General features: G+C 46.5%; 5 protein-coding genes across 5 annotated transcripts; 3 read left to right on the top strand and 2 right to left on the bottom strand.

The window, feature by feature from the left end:
* Positions 1-570: 570 nt before the first annotated feature.
* PtA15_4A460 (uncharacterized protein) lies at positions 571-865 on the top strand (the record flags this gene model as incomplete). Its single annotated transcript, XM_053168346.1, has 2 exons — positions 571-591; positions 692-865. 2 exons carry the CDS (start codon positions 571-573, stop codon positions 863-865), a joined length of 195 nt encoding a protein of 64 aa, XP_053019564.1.
* Positions 866-8,230: 7,365 nt separating this feature from the next.
* On the bottom strand, positions 8,231-9,191 carry PtA15_4A459 (uncharacterized protein; the record flags this gene model as incomplete). Its single annotated transcript, XM_053168344.1, has 5 exons — positions 8,231-8,308; positions 8,389-8,452; positions 8,520-8,563; positions 8,649-8,706; positions 8,782-9,191. The coding sequence occupies 5 exons, from the start codon at positions 9,189-9,191 to the stop codon at positions 8,231-8,233; spliced, it is 654 nt and encodes a 217-aa protein (XP_053019563.1).
* Positions 9,192-10,552: 1,361 nt separating this feature from the next.
* Positions 10,553-11,523, bottom strand: PtA15_4A458 (uncharacterized protein; the record flags this gene model as incomplete). Its single annotated transcript, XM_053168343.1, has 5 exons — positions 10,553-10,636; positions 10,713-10,776; positions 10,844-10,887; positions 10,973-11,030; positions 11,114-11,523. The coding sequence occupies 5 exons, from the start codon at positions 11,521-11,523 to the stop codon at positions 10,553-10,555; spliced, it is 660 nt and encodes a 219-aa protein (XP_053019562.1).
* Positions 11,524-12,383: 860 nt separating this feature from the next.
* Positions 12,384-14,211, top strand: PtA15_4A457 (uncharacterized protein; the record flags this gene model as incomplete). Its single annotated transcript, XM_053168342.1, has 3 exons — positions 12,384-12,794; positions 12,884-13,058; positions 13,142-14,211. 3 exons carry the CDS (start codon positions 12,384-12,386, stop codon positions 14,209-14,211), a joined length of 1,656 nt encoding a protein of 551 aa, XP_053019561.1.
* A 1,566-nt stretch (positions 14,212-15,777) lies between these two features.
* Positions 15,778-16,631, top strand: PtA15_4A456 (uncharacterized protein; the record flags this gene model as incomplete). The annotated part of the gene is made up of 4 exons (XM_053168341.1): positions 15,778-15,983; positions 16,075-16,126; positions 16,170-16,322; positions 16,458-16,631. The coding sequence occupies 4 exons, from the start codon at positions 15,778-15,780 to the stop codon at positions 16,629-16,631; spliced, it is 585 nt and encodes a 194-aa protein (XP_053019560.1).
* Positions 16,632-16,758: the final 127 nt, after the last annotated feature.

Genomic DNA, 16,758 nt, shown 5'->3' with positions numbered 1-16,758 from the left:
ACTCCTGAGTCCTAGAGTATGCCATTTTTTTTGGCAAATATCCCATGGAATGGAATGATTTTAATGGAAGTGATTTTCATAGCATAGTTTAATATGATGGTTCATACTGTTCATTGACTCATTGAAAATTATTCCAATCACCACATAATTTTTACAATAATTCTAAACAAGATTCAATATTAATGGGCTAGAAATAGACTAATGAAAGGGGTTCCCATGTGGAATTGAATAAATTATAAGTAAGAAGTTGTTTTCAGCAAAATATACATTTCTGTGAGGTGAATTTGAGCCTTCATATCAGACTATATTTTCTGGTGTGGGTCACAGATATTAATTTTATTTCCCGCAAAAACTATGGGTAATTCATAGCTGTGCAGATTCCTCTGGCATTTTGTTTTCCCAAACTCGCGAGTTGCTTTCTGTCCGTTACATACCATTCTACACAACAAACAAAGTCAACTCCTGCTACTTTTTCCTCTTCCAGACTTTCCTTCCGACAAAGCAAAACAATCAATCAGTTCAATAAATTCATGTCAAGTCAATCTACCCAACAAGCTGGGTACACAAGCGATGCGTCTGAGGGCCAATTTCGTCGATCCTCAAGAGTCACCACCCCTATCAAAAGACCTGGAATGATTAACCCTTCACCAGATTCGCGTCGTTCAATTACCCAGCCCCTTTTGTCGGATAGAACTTCAAGTACAACTCAACCCAGAAAACGAAAGGCACCCTCAGAGTTGGATTCAGAATCAATATCCCAAGACACACCCATTGCCACGAAACAAAAAGGGAAGAAACCAACCGCCTCAAGTCGCTCTCAAAGAACTCCCAGAAACTCCGAAGCACAATCTTCCCAGGCTACTGACTATATCCAAGACTCTGATGAAGAAAATTTGAAGGCACAACCAAAACGGAAAAGACGCAACCCCAAGTTTGACAATGCCAGAGATTTTTTTTCTGAGCCATTTCGTCGCAAGGATGATGTAAGTCTTAAGAAAAAAAATATTATTATTAATAACACAATAACTCATCATCTGGGTTTTTCTTTGAAGCCTTCTGATAAACCACCACAGACATACAGCTGTAGGTGGTGTAGCAAAGAAGTACGAGTCTCTCAAAGCAGTTTTTCAAATCTTTGTGCGCATTGTGATGGGTCTTGTCAGGGTGGAAGAGTTTCAGAAGGATGCCCAAAACGTCGTGATGCTATTGCTGCTGGTGCCAAGCTCCCTCCGACCACTCTTGAAGAAGACAGACTGAAAAAGGCTGGTGGAAAACCTGGAACGATCACTCACCATTTTGCCCCAGTTGAAAAATTCAACAACGTTGTACTCAACCAGATCTTAACTCTGTGTTTGTTACGTCAAGCAATCCCTTGGACTCAAGTTGAGGACGCTTATCTGCGAGCGGCGTTTCACTACTGTCAAGCTGGTGCCAACCTGTTTAAGCGAAGATGGGCAGCTGATTCGGCTAGAACGGTGTACTTGGACTTACAAGCTGCAATGATCAAACGCGTAAAAGTGTGTACTCTAATTTGATTGTTTTTGAGAAAATTACTGACTAATTTGGTTGAAATGATCAATCATCAGGATACCGACAGCAAGTTCAATCTTATACACGATGTGTGGACAACCAAAGGGAACCGTTTTGGATTCATTGGCGCTTCGGTTTCTTTTATTGATAACAATTGGAACTACAATGTCCTCCATCTGAGTCTCAAACTTGTTGCTTGTCACCACCGAGGGAGCTTGTTGGCCGAGCCAGTTATCAATGTTTTGAAGAAGCATCAACTTCAGGGAAAGATAAGTTTTTTTTTTTGCTCTTGATAATATTTATACAATAAAAGATCCAAAATCTAATTGGGTTTCTTGTAAATACATGTTATGCCAGACTACAGATTCAGGCTCAAACAAAGGTACAATGGCTTCAACAATGCACTCCCAATTGCGTCTCCTTGAAGGAACCGACAAAATCGAATGGGACTACAATACGATGCACATCAAGTGCTTTTGTCACAAGATAGCTTTGGTTGTTAATGCTGGTTTGAACGAATTAGGTCTTGAAGCCCCATCACCACCAAAGATCAAGAAATCTTTTCTTGGCGCTTTCCCCTACTCGGACAAGCTGGAACAAATCTTGGAAGAGGAGGATGAAGATGCTGCAGATGGATTGGTAGAGGAAAGCGATGCTGGTGACGATACCAATAGCAATATTTATAACGAGGATGAGGATGATGTGGTAGAAGACGATGACGTGGTAGAGGATGATGAGTATTCTGAACCAGTTGAGAGAGAAGATAACAATAGAAGAAATAGGAAGGCTGGAAATAAGAGTAAATCTGCTACAAACAGGAACGAGTCTAATGAGTTGCATGATTTGACTAAAGCAGTAGGTTTACAGTCTTCTCTCTTCTATTTTTCTTCAATTTTTGTGTGCTGACTGAACTATAAAAACAGTTGGACTTTGTAGTAAAAAAGATAACTGGATCGTGTGTATGGAGACAGGAATTTGACCGTCGTGCAGCAGGGAAAAACTTGAAGGGTCTGATTGCAGGCTACGGAATCCGCTGGAACATAAAATATCAAAGCCAACAGCGTGCCTATGACGCAAGAGAAGTAAGTATTTGCGCTTCAATTAGCATTAAAATTAAAATTTATCACTGATAGACTTGACTGTAGGTTATCAATGCAATGCTCCATGATGAGTATGTTAAATATCAAGATCAAATTTCCAAATCAAGTCGTAAAGAAAATTGCAAAAAGTTTGGTCACTTTAAGGAAATTCAGTTCTCAAATAAAGAATGGTTGATGATTAGAGAATTGAACGAGGAGTTGGAAGTAAGATAAAAAATTACAAAAAACGTATATATGACTTTTTTCAATAAGCTGATTTTTTAGGGTCAGCCTAAATGCACTCCAAACTTTTACTTCATGCACTCCACATTTTTGGCTTTAGGGGGCCAGCACTCCAAAAAAGTTGGAGTGCCTTGATTTTGTACTCCCAAAACATGGAGTCCCCAGATGGGCACTCCATGTTTCTTGGAGTACACAACTGGGTAATCCAAAATTGACCAAAATAGGGGAGTGCAGCTAGATGCACTCCAAAAAAAATGGAGTGCAAGCCCAAGCACTCCACCTTTTCAGTGAAGGATTTTGGCTTTGCACTCCAGCTAGCAAATACCAAATGGAGTGCATTGGGGTGCACTCCAAGTCTCCTTTTCTTTGGAGTGCCCACAGCAATCACACCTCTCGATGAGGGGACTCACACGACCGGTCATCCAGAGGACTCATACCTCTCGATGACCGGCGCGGACCGGTCATCAGTCACACCTCTCGATGACCGGTGTGTACCGGTCAACAAGGGGAGGTGCTACTCTCGATGACCGGTCTTTACCGGTCATCGAAGGGACTCCCACCTCTCGATGACCGGCGCGGACCGGTCATCAGTCACACCTCCCGATGACGGGCACAGTCCGGTCATTGAGAGGACTCACACCTCTCGATGACCGGTCACCACCGGTCATCGAGAGGACTCACACCTCTCGATGACCGGTCACCACCGGTCATCGAGAGGACTCACACCTCTCGATAATCGGTCAGACCGGTCATGGAGGGGACTCACACCTCTTGATGACCGGTCATCTCCGTTCATCGAGGTGAGTCACATCCCTCGATGACCGGTCAGACCGGTCATCGAGGGGAATAACACCTCCTCTGGATGACCGGTGTGTACCAGTCATCAAGGGGAGGCGCTACTCTCAATGACCGGTCGGTCTGACCGGTCATCAAGAGGAGATGTTACTCCCCTCGATGACCGGCACAGACCGGTCATCGAGAGATGTGACTCACCTCGATGACCGGTAATCACCGGTCATCAAGTGTTATTACCCTCGATGACCGGTCTGACCGGTCATCGAGTGGCGTGAGCGGTGTGAGCCCTCTCGATGACCGACCGGTCATCGGGAGCATCGAGAGGTGTGAGTCCCTTCGATGACCGGTCTGTGCCGGTCACCGAGGGGAGCAGCACCTCCCCTCAATGACCGGTCAGACCGACCGGTCATTGAGAGTAGCGCCTCCCCTCGATGACTGGTACACACCGGTCATCCAGAGGAGGTGTTATTCCCCTCGATGACCGGTCTGACCGGTCATCGAGGGATGTGACTCACCTCGATGACCGGTCATCACCGGTCATCGAGAGGTGTTATTACCCTCAATGACCGGTCTGACCGGTCATTGAGAGATGTGACTCACCTCAATGACCGGTGATGACCAGTCATCGAGAGGAGGTGTTATTAGCCTCGATGACCGGTGTGACCGATTATCAAGGTGTGAGTCCCCTCGATGACCGGTCTGTGCCGGTCATCGGGAGGTGTGACCGGTCCGCGCCGGTCATCGAGAGGTGTGAGTCCCCTCGGTGACCGGCACAGACCGGTCATCGAGAGGAGATGTTACTCCCCTTGATGACCGGCACAGACCGGTCATCAAGAGGTGTGATTTCTGTGATTTCCCTCAATGACCGGCGGTCCGGTACAGACTGGTCATTGAGAGGAGATGTTAATCCGCTCAATGCCGGTCTGTACGGGTCATGGATATCAGGAGGATCAAGTGGGGTTTGTTTGTACATAGCCCAGTTGAAGTTGTAGGCACTCCAGCTCTGGCTGGAGTGCACAGTACTGCACTCCCCTTTTGAGGAGGAGAAACATCAGGAATGGAGTGCTGGGGGAATGCACTCCAATCCGATGGAGTGAGACTCATGGGCACTCATTACATTTCCTGGCCACTGAAGTTCTTTGTGGTGCACTCCAAAGAGTCTTGAGTCCCCGGTTCTGCACTCCAATTGACTTGGAGTACTCTAGTCTGTACTCCAACAATCATTGGAGTGCACACTCCATACACTCACTTTTGGAGTGCTTTTGGGATTTTTTTGGAGTGCATTTAGGCTGACCCATTTTTTATCAGCCTTTCAACCATCTCACCAAATTAATGGAGGGTGACGGGGCTACAGGTGCTTTTGTGTTGCCAAATTACTATCAAACAATTAACAATTTGAAAAGGAAAGAGGAAGGATCCGACCGCGGAGATGCATTGCATCCAATGTATATCAAAATGATTGAAAAGCTCAAGACTTACCAGGACGAGGCGCTTGAATGTGAAACTCTTGTCATGGCAACAATTCTCCATCCAACATTCCGATTGAATCTTTTCACACATTGCTGGCCTGAAAAAGCTGACGAGGCAAAGAAATTATTGGAGCAACACTTTTTCAAGCGAGACGATATACTAAAACAACGTAAAGCTGAAGATGAAAACAACTTGAAGAAAAAGACTCCAACGATCGATCAAGATAATATCTTTGAGCTATTCAGTGCTTCAGCCACCAAAGAAAGCAAAGAGCTTGAAGTTTACATAAAAAACATGGATCGCCTACCAGGACCGAGTGCAAAAGATCCAAAGGCCCTGTTGGTATGGTGGAAGGTGTGTTTTTTAATAAACTCTTTTCAATTTGGAAATTACACTCATTTTTCACAACCTACAGGATCATTCATCAACTTATCCCGTTCTTGCATCCTTGGCAAAGGACTATCTCGCTTGCTCAGCATCTTCTTGTGCGGCCGAGCGTATCTTTTCTTCTGCTGCTGATGTCTGCTCAAGTGGGCGCGGTAGCTTAATACCACGTACTATTGAGCGATGCGTTAGTAGTCATCTCTGGCTCAAAGAAGGCGTACAAGTTACAGGAAGTTTTTCAAAAGCACAAAGTATTGTTTCTGCTTATACTGAATTTTCTGAAAACCAAAAGTAATATTTTTCAAGTATTTTTCTCACTGTTTTGCACGTCTGAATCAAGTTTTTCTTACCTACAAAAAAAATCACATAAAAAATCAGACAAAAAAATCATGGAAAAACAATTAGAAAAAAAACAGATTGATGTTATGACTAGTCTTATTTCAACTTTTTCCACATCCCCAACCACAAAAAAAAATCCCCTTTCTATGTTCATATTTACTTCCCTGCACACCCAATTACTTGTTTTTTTTTTAATTTTTTTTTTTCAAGTAATTGATTGTGCCGGTTTCATATTGGGTATCCAGAAAATATTGATTGGTTAGATTTAGTGCAAGTTACGCTAAGATTTAGCGCAAGTTACACTAAGATTTGGCACAAGTTACACTATGATTTAGCACAAGTTACGCTAGGTGTTAGTACTTAGCGTAGCTGATGTAATCGCTACGCTCATACATAGCGTAGCGTTCTGAGTCGCTAAAACCGCTAAATTTCAGCAATCATAATTTTTTTTAAGCGTTAACTTCCTTCTCCTCATGTCAGCTAACACTACGCTAATAGTTATTTTATTTTTTTTGAAAAAAAAATAGTGTTAGCTGTCAATTTTGAGCGCTAACAGTAACTTTGGTGTAGCGTAGCTAAAAAAAGCTAACACTACGCTGCGCTACAGCTATTGTTAGCGTAGCTGACCCAGTGTTGCGTGAAGCGCAGTGGTTTTGGTGGCCGCTGCGCTGCGCTGAAAGTAGCGGCCCCGCCCGCTGCGCTACCGCTTTTTGGGTCTGGCAAGAAGCGGGAACCCGCTACTTTCAGCGGTAGCGCAGCGGAACCATTGCTGCGCTACCGCTTTTTGACCTGGCCGCGTAGCGCTCCCCCGCTGCCAGCCAAAAAAGCGCAGCGCAAAGCGCAGCTGTTTTGGTGGCCGCTGCGCGGCGCTGAAAGGAGCGGCCCCGTCCGCTGCGCTACCGCTTTTTGGGTCGGGGAAAAAGCGGGCCCCCGCTATTTTCAGCGGTAGCGCAGCGGGACTGGCGCTGCGCTACCGCTTTGTGGGCTGACCGCGCAGCGGTTCCCCGCTGCGCTGCGCTAAAAGACCGCTTTTTTGTAGCGCAGCGCAGCGTTTCAGCCTTGCTTGATCTCATCCTGTGTATATCGCTGAACTCCGTTCCATTGCTTTTTCCCTTGATAAACGTGCAAAAACCATGAAGAATTCATGCTCAAGTTGGAGGAAAACTACCCAATGACTAGTTCAGTGATCAACCAAACCGTCAACAAGATCGGGAAGAACAAGCCCCTGGCCCCGTCTCACAATGCGGATGATGGCGATGAACCCATTAGCGGTAGCTGGGTAAGTGACCAAGCCCCTCACATCTGAACACTTTGAGCAGACCAGCTGATTGACGTGGCATGGGATCCCTCTGAAGTCTGGGTTTGGTAGGCTCGATAGGCTCAATGATGGGCACCCTGTACACCTCTCCGGACAACACCATTCAGAAGTACGGCTTCTGGCTGGCCTTCACATCCTTCCAAGCCGCCTTCTCAACTACCCCGCACCTGCAAAAACAAATTGAACTTTGAACAATGTGTTCAAAGTCACCAGACATGTATCACATGTAAACTATACATTTTTGAGCCCTACAGACGTAGGAGAACTCAAAAATATAACTTTGAAGTCTGTGCAATGCCTCAAAAAAAAGTTTCATTTTTCAGATGCAAAATTTGGAACAGCTGGTTTTAAGACCATAGTATGTGGTTACAGACATGTACTATGGACTTATGGAATATTTATTATGTATTTAGAGACTAAATTATCTATGTACATACATACTACAGGTGTAGGTATTTATGTAAACATGTACATACCTCCTTAGTTATTGTTGATTGCCATATCCATCAGTACACTCTTTGGAATGTGGCAATGTGAAAAATATTTCTTCATTGCTCTCTTGGCAGCGGGTCCAGTGAAATTTCAATGACTTTGGACTATTATCATGCATGTTACCAGGTCTGGTTGGTGAAATGTGACATTTGCATCAAAAAATGGGCCAAAAAGAGCCCAGCATCAGCCCACTTTTAAAGGAATTTTTGGAAAATGAATCTCCAAAATTTGGAACCCCCCTGTAGGGGTAGTTGAGAAGTCGTGGGGGGCACTGTATACATCTTATGCATTGACTATGCATGATGTCATGCATACACGTCAAATCTAATGTGTGTGTTTAAAACTTCGACAAAATCGCAGATGCTCGCACTTTCTCTCGGAGAAAGTTTAGATGCATTTGTTTTTCTCATTTGCTCAGAAAAAGACACATGGATTTCAGATCTTCAGTGGAAGAAAATTTTTGGATGATTTCACTAGATATGCATAAATCAATCACTACAGCTACAGGTTTCAGTATCAACAGCCCTTGAAAGAAAGAGGAACAGAAAAACAGCTTGAGATGTTCCGCATTAAAGAAGGATCATTGCGGGCTAGAGAGGATCATAAAGGCTTGCTTGTCGTCGATTTTGGCGGCCCCCTTGGCGGAAGCTTCCTTTTCCTGGTAAGGAGATAAAAAGTTGAAGAAATCAACCATACGTTGGAAATAAATATCGAATCATATTGAATTGTGAGGCTTACATCGGCTGACTTGCTGCATGCCTGTAACATGTTGTGAACACCCGCTTCAAGTTGCTTGACCGTGCTATGGAAAAAGATCGAGATTAGGCTGAGTTATATCTTCAAATAGCGGTCCTTGCAAATAATCTTACATCGAGCCTGGAGCGACTTTTTCAGTGCCGTGGACAAGGGATAACTGGATGGTTTGAAAGGAAAATGGTTAATATCCGTGTGGAGTCTAGAAGTGAAGGAAATCAAAACAAAAAGAAATCGGGGCAAACCTGACAGTTGCCGTGAGTGGCGGTCGAAACCTTCTTCTCGGCCAATTGATGGGCAGCACTAATTTCGAAAACAAGAGGATGTTCAGAGCTCAGGATTGATTGAAGCACAGGCTCTAATGAAAAAGTAACATACGCCAAACAGTTCTTAACAGAGAAAGTCTGAGGAGCTTTGCCGTGGGTAGCACAAGCAACGGACTCGGTGTCCGATCGGCGGCTGAGCTGTTCGACATCCTCGAGAGCGATGGCACGTCGGCTAACGCTTTGGGCCCCCTCAGTCGCCTTGACAAATAGGAGGGGGGAGTAGGCGAAACCTTGGTATCCGTATAAGTAGTTGAGGTTGTACATCCCGGCCCAGCCGCGGTACAGAGGACTATAGCCGCCCCAGAGGCCAAAGCCGGTGCCGAAGCATGACGAGAGTCCGTATCTGTTTCCGAAGAACCATTTCTCCTCTACGCCCTCCGACTTGGGGCTAGCTGCATCGTCGGCACGAGAGACGGCGACCAGGACACAGAGCAGAGTAAACAGTTGGCTGAATGAGACCATTGTGCGGTTTGGATGAGTCAAACGCTTCGGGGAGAGCTAGGGACACTACTGTTTTGGGCGGGATATTGAAGGTGATGTCGGTGGATCTGTTGAGATGGGATGAGTGGATGGATGATGGAGCGAGGCTGGGCGTGAACGAGGGCCTATTTATCTTACGGCCAGCCGTCTCTCCGTTCTTTGAGTTGTCCATATTCCTTGCACTTCAGTCACCTGCAGCGAGATCAGTGCTTGTTTGCAGTGCACGTAACCAACACAACAATGGAAGGTCATCTACATCGATCAACAATTGAATGGATCTGGGTCCCATCCATGGATCGTTGCTTTGCGCATCTCCATCTTCTATTTTATCAACCAAACATTTCTCACCAGCGGCAGGGATTCCGTGAGACCCGCCCGTTGCTGCTCGAGCCTCCGGCGGGGGGCACTTTGCGCCATTTTGCCCCCTCTTGGGGAGCCTAGATTCTACATTGATTTCCATGGGAGGAAAATTCAAAAGTCTTTCATCCCTTGCCAACATTTGCGAGCCCAGCCCGAAGGCTCGAGGGACTCTGAATTCACATCACGAAGGGTACACGTGACCATGAGCTGAACGGGCCCGGCCAAGGAGGTTTGTTGAGCATCTGCTGCGTTGATCGGCATCCTCTTGATCCGGCCTGAGCAGGCGCGACCGGAGGGGGCCGGGCGTCTGGGTTTGAAAAAAGGGGACCACTGCTCTGCCCAGCAAGTTGATCAGATACACTCAATCTGCGTGGAATAAGGATGTTTGGCACTTCCAGTAACTAGCACCCCAGCTCCGCAGGATCCAAACCAAACTCGAACATCAATCCCGCGTTCAGATATCTCAATCTCTTGGCTGAGGCGACAAGGAACTGATGGCTCAAGAATAAATACAATTGCCATCGGCAAAAACTAGCAGGTTCTTGTCATCATGTGGCTTGAATTTCACTATACGACTGTGGCCGTCATCAATGTAAAAAAATCAGGAGGAATATGTGTATCCAACAGGTTCAACTTCAACACCTCCCCGAACATCTTGTTTCGAACATCAAGGATGATGGATTTCTTAACAGCGATTCTCATTGGATGTCGCAAAGGGTCACTAACTGGACATCCAATGACAAGGTGCCTATACTTTACATTGGATAAATTTCAGCCAGTTACATTTCCTCCCGCAGAGAGTGCTTTTTTTTCTCATTCACTCAGAAAAAGACACATGGATTTCAAACCTTCAGTGGAAGAGAAATTTTGGAAGATTTCGATAGATAGGATGATAAATTGATCACTACAGCTACACATTTCATTATCAACAGCCCTTGAGAGAAAGAGGAACAGGAAAACAGCTGGGGATGTTCCGTATTAAATCAAGCTGATTGGGGGCTAGAGAGGATCATAACGGCTTGCTTGTCGTCGAGTTTGGCGCCCCCCTTGGCCGAAGCTTCCTTTTCCTGGTAGACAAAAATTCAAGAAGCTCAATAATATGTTTGGAATTATTATTGAACCAGATTGAATTGTGAGGCTTACATCGGCTGATTCGCTGCAGGCTTGTAACATGTTGTGAACACCCGCTTCGAGCTGCTTGACCGTGCTATGGAAGGAGATCGAGATTAGGCTGAGTTATATTTTCAAATAGCGGTCCTTGGAAATAAGCTTACATCGAGCCTGGAGCGACTTTTTCCGTGCCGTGGACAAGGGACAACTGGATGTTTCGAAAGGACAACGGTTAATATCCGCCTGGAGTCCAGAATTGAAGGAAACGAAAACCAAAAGGAATCAGGGCGCACCTGACAGCTGCCGTGAGTGGCGGTCGAAACCTTCTTCTCAACCAATTGTTGGGCAGCACTGATTTCGAAAGCAAGCGGATGTTCAGAGATGAGGATTGATTGAAGCACAATTTTTTTTTTAAAAAAAAAAAAAAAACATACGCCAAACAGTGCTTGACAATGAAGGTTTGCGGAGCTTTGCCGTGGGTAGCACAAGCAACGGACTCGGTGGCCGATCGGCGGCTGAGCTGTTCGGCATCCTGAAGAGCGATGGCACGTCGGCTAACGCTTTGAGCCCCCTCAGTCGCCTTGACAAAAAGGAGGGGGGAGTAGGCGAAGCCTTGGTATCCGTATAAGTAGTTGAGGTTGTACATCCCGGCCCAGCTGCGGTACAAAGGACTATAGCCGCCCCAGAGGCCAAAGCCGGTGCCATAGCATGACGAGAGTCCGTATCTGTTTCCGAAGAACCATTTCTCCTCTACGCCCTCCGACTTGGGGCTAGCTGCATCGTCGGCACGAGAGACGGCGACCAGGACACAGAGCAGAGTAAACAGCTGGCTGAATGAGACCATTGCGCGGTTTGGTTGAGTCGAACACTTTGGTAAGAGCTAAGGATACTACTTTTTGGGGGGATACTACTTTTTGGGGCGGGATGTTGAAGGTGATGCCGGTGATCTGCTGAGGTGCAATGGGTGGTTGGATGGTGGAGCAAGACTGGGCGTGAACGAGGGCCTATTTATCTTGTGGCCAGCCGTCTCTCCGTTCCTGGAGTTGACCATGTCCCCTACACTTCTCATCAAATGGTGGAGTCCATCTGCAGCGAGATCAAGTGAGGATCGGTGCTTGTTTGCAATCCACGTAACCAACACGACAATGGAAGGCAATTATCTGCATCGATCAGCAATTGAAAGGATCTGGCTCCCATCCGGTCCCATCCATGGATGGTTGCTTTGCTTTGCGCATCTCCCTCTTCTATTTTATCAACCAAACATTTCTCACCAGCGGCAGGGATTCCGTGAGACCCGTCCGTTGCTGCTGCGGAGTGTAGAAGCGTGCAGCACTCGCAAGCCGGGCCTCCGGCAGATGCACTCTAGGGCACTCTTGCATGCTATTGCAATTTGATCCTTCGGGGATCCTCTGGGATTCTACATACGTAGATTCTAGATGTTGGTGGGAGGAACATTTCAAAACATTGAATTCCCGCCACCATTCCAGACCATTCCTCATCTTTACGGAGGGTATTTATGTATGTAACATGTGGCTGTATGTGGTGCAGCCGCTGCGGTCATCGCCATCCGCTTGGCCCAGGAGGCGGGCCCCGAGGGGGCCGAGCGTACATATTGGGTTTGGTAAAAAAAGCAGCCACCTGTGGTTCTGGGTGCTGCTCAGCCTTTGCCCAGCAAGAGATACCCTCAACCTGCGTGGAAGAAGGATGGTTGACACTTCCAGTAACCAGCTCCCCAGCTCCACAGGACCCAAGCCAAACTCGAATATCAATCCCGCTTTCAGGTATCTCGGCATCCCCACCTCTTGGCTGAGTCGACAAGGAACCGATGGCCCAAAAATACGATTGCCATCGGCAAAAACCAGCGGGTTTTTGCTATCGTGTGGCTCGTTGATCTCACTATACCTCTACGACCGTCAGCAATGTAAAAAAATCAAGCAAAAATATATCCGACAGGTCCAACACCTCTCCGAATCTCTCGTTTCAGACTCCAACGATGACAGATTTCTGAACGCCGATGCTCATTGGATGCCGCGAAGGGTCACTGTTTACGGAGCTAGGGTTCCGGAAGATGTTGATGTCGATCGGGGAACCCAATGGTTCAAAAAATATGTCAAGGTATTTGTACATTCAGTCTATGCAAATTGAACTGCATTGATCTATGTATGAGTATCAGCTCTGATCGCTTTCTGCTTGTTTTCCCTTAGCCTATTCTGATTGCAGCTGCAATCGATTATACCATCCACAACGGAACTACGCCTGGTGCCCTGGGACGAAAAATATCGGCTGATATCCGTGATCAGAGAGTAATTCAAGCTGCTCAGCAGAAGGATGGTCACGAAGTACCAGCTCTTAAACCCGGAATGCCTGGCTATCGGGAATGTAAACATCACATATTTAATGTGTACCAGAAGGAAAAGAAAAATGCTGAGGCTCCATCATTTTCTCGTTTTTTTCGGTTACAGGGCATGCAGAACGAAATAGATTGGCCGGCGGAACCTTGATCCTTGGACGGGCCACTTTAAAAGAATACCTCTGGGGACTCAAACACGGTTACGAACAACACATACCATTAGATACGCTTGATGAAGATGAACGATTTTCTAAGGAATTGGAAGAAGCTGGGATTTTCGACCTGGACGACCACCCCGGGGAGTTCAGTTCAAATGAGGATCCAACTATGCCTGAAGGTCTACGAAGTGTTCATGAACAACTAAAGGAAACCGACGGCCACGATGAGAGTCCCTTCGGTTCTTCGTCAATTAACGATATGCCTGCACCTTCTCAGCAAAAACCCCCAAATTTCTTCAACTTTTTCTCTCAACCTTCCGCCATCCCATCCTCGAATTCTTCGACCAACAACTCCACCATCAAGACTTTGGCTCCGACTCCGATTCCATTACAAGCTCCGTTACTCTTGGTTCCGTTTGATCATCCAATAGGAATCCGGTGGTGGCCCCTCAAGATTTATAGATTTTTTAATAGAAGGGAGCAAGTGGAAATGGGAGCCCAAACCGCAATGAAACTGGTCCGATCTCAAACTCGTCCGATCGAGCCACCCAAACAGCCCGCTGGACTTAGCGACTTCCCAAAGAATTGCTCATTGATTGGGATCAAGGCGACAGATGTTGAAGATGTAAACACTCAAATCAACTTGACTGGTTCGCAAGATTTGGACCACTTGGCTCCGGACGCGGATCGACATCTGAGAAGATCGTATCGAAAAGTTGGCAAGAGAGTGATCGAAGAACGGGATATGTTTCGGAAAGAATTGAAGGATCGATTGAGGAAGTGTAGACAAGAAACGGCAGATGATTCTGGAGGAGCTGGACAGGGCGAAGCTCTGAACGAGTCTCAGTTACGTCAGGAAGCTTTCCAAAAGGAGAGGAAGTGGTCCGATCAATTACATGGCTGGTCGATCGTTCGTCAAGGTAGCGGTATTTCTTGGAGTCCTGATATGAGTACCGCTTTAAGCATATACGAATCCAATGATGAAGATCCTATTATTAGAGCTAGTGACAATCAATGTCAATAATGAAACCCAATCAGCATACCCCCCTCCCCCCTTGATCTATCGTTAGGCTGTTTCCGGCTGTGGCATGTATATACTTTTCTTTGTGACACCCTACTCTAATCGCTTCAGTTGGAAAGAATACCGATAGTAAGGCGTATAGAAGAAGCGGAACACCAATACATACTGCCAGCATTAATCAACGGGTCTCTTTTTGGCGGGTCAATAGAACGACGCATAAAGATTTGTTTCTAGCACTTGCACACATTCCAGAATATGATGAGGCAGGTTGCATACGCTCTATCAACACTGTTGTTGCTGTTACGTTTAGCCACAACAGCTGTTGACCGAAAACTGATGAGCTCGTGCCATTGGCCAATCACACTTGCTGACCTTATTGAAGTGGAGTATAGCCAGAGTGCTTCTAAAGTCTCCGGAAAAAGGATGGAATATGATGAGATACAAATGTGTGTGGCCGCTCTGGCGAGTTGAAGCTTCTGGGAAAAGTTTCTTTGAAGACTTCCGTCCATTGGGGTCTTTGTAGCTCCAAACATAGATTCTGGTTTGACAACCCCCTGTCCCCAGATCATAAGTTATGGATGCTTGAGAACATCAGGCGTTCAAATGAGGCACTAGCTTCAAAGTGGTTTCCTCATTGAGCTGGGGAATATATATTTGAACCAGCAAACGTTCGTCAAAACAAAGCAAAAAGGTGGGACATTAACGTGGATGCGAAGGACTCAAATAACGCGACAAATTTGAGGCGTCTGCAGATTTATCCAAACCCACTTCCATGAAGCCAGAATCAGATAGATGTGACGTGATATAAGAAGTTGTGGCATTTTGAATCTCTGCGGCCAGCCATCAAATTATCAGACAAATATGTTAACCAAATGATCCAAACTGATCTCTTGAGTCTCAATCGAGCCGAGTTTGACTCCGATTCGCACCGCGAGAAGGTGTGCACACTAATTAAGAAAACAACCTCACGTCCATCAATTGTTGGTGATAAAAAAATGTTCAACTGAAAGAAAACCCAGGTATGCATGGAAAAGTCAGAGGAGCGGACCATAGGTTGGCGAGCTTTGATAATCACCCCATCGATGAAAGTCCTACAAGTACAGCTGTCCCTCAAACCGAGCTGGACGTGATAGACCGCCTCGTTCCCCTGAATCTGTTCGCCAACGGCCACGAAACAAAAAACAAATATTAGTCTCGGGTGTATGCGCCATAGGTCGACTGTAAGCATTGCAGTTGAACCCTGAGTTCACCTCATAAAGTGCCTGTCCACCCCTCACCACCAATTTCCTGGCTGGTACCTCGGGCCGCCGTCCGCAAAACGATCAAAATCAAAGAATGAGACGCCGTGCTAAGTGTTGATGCCTGGAAAACAACGCGAGGAAAGAAATACCGGCTTTAAGATCAAGAAGTTCGAATGCTGCTAGCAAGATATCAGAGCCACAGATGACGTGAAGTGCATGAATCTGCTGATCGGTCAGTTCAGTTGAATCGATCTGGTCAAGTTGACGATCGAAGATATCCTCAAAAGTATCGCCATCAATATCGTCCGTTTCAACTTCTGGCGACTCCATGACGCTGGGGGCGCGGGTCGGACCTCACCCCGATCCGAGCCTCACCCCACCTTCGTGGGCTTTGGCCCGCCCCGAGCCCGAGCCCGGCCGGCCCTTCAGCGGTCCGCCCCGAGTCCCCCCATCGGACCATGCCAGGCCAAACCACTCTGAACCCGACGATACTCCAGCCATCCTCCTTCCGATCACCAGTCGAACGTTATGTCAGTAAGTCGCCCTCGAAACTAACCACACACTAAGCTCTACGAAGACTTTCCCCGCTGGCTTACCTGCTCCGCATGGCCTCTCCGCGCTTTAGTCCGGCTTCTCTTACTCCGGCAAGCGGCCCAGATGCTTCGAATTCTGGCAAGGTACGTCCTGCTAATCTCCCATCAGAAATCCTGAAAATCACAGATCTTGAATCAGGAAAACAGGCAGATGCTGATTGGCTTTATCTGTAATACATTTATCTCAGAGTTTCAAAAATGTTACGCTAGCGCGGACTTCCCCGAAGACTGTCGTCCCCAAGTGGAAGACTACAACGAGTGCCTGAGCCATAAGAAAGAAGTGAGTACATATCTGAATGCAGAGCCATCCTCCTTCACCCAAGATACCAAATACCATTCGACCAGCAAGAACATAGATACAGGGTTGATGGAGCAGCAAAAAGCAAAGAATGTTGCTGACATGAGCTTGATGTAGATTGCCCGGGCAAAGACGCTTCAGGAAAACTTCAGCAAAAAACAGGCACAACAGTTGGAGAAGCAAAAGTTGGAGGAAAACGTCACTCAGAGCGGGATAATCAGCTTGGGACTATTGAGTCGGGCTCGAGCCGAGGAAGCCCAAAAGAATCAATCAACCGCCTCGGTCCAATGAAACTCTCATTCACCCGCCTTTTTTTGCCTTTCTTAATGAAATTCATGTTTTTACCAGTCTGTTGCCCCTCGATCGCCCAATGTGGCACTTCAAACATTGTTGGATTTCCCGCGCGGAATATCCGGTA

Source organism: Puccinia triticina, chromosome 4A (genome assembly GCF_026914185.1).
Source record: "Puccinia triticina chromosome 4A, complete sequence".
In the NCBI taxonomy this organism is placed as follows: Eukaryota; Fungi; Basidiomycota; class Pucciniomycetes; order Pucciniales; family Pucciniaceae; genus Puccinia; species Puccinia triticina.
Note: the sequence above shows the minus strand (reverse complement) of the source record. Positions and strands in the feature narration are given on the sequence as shown.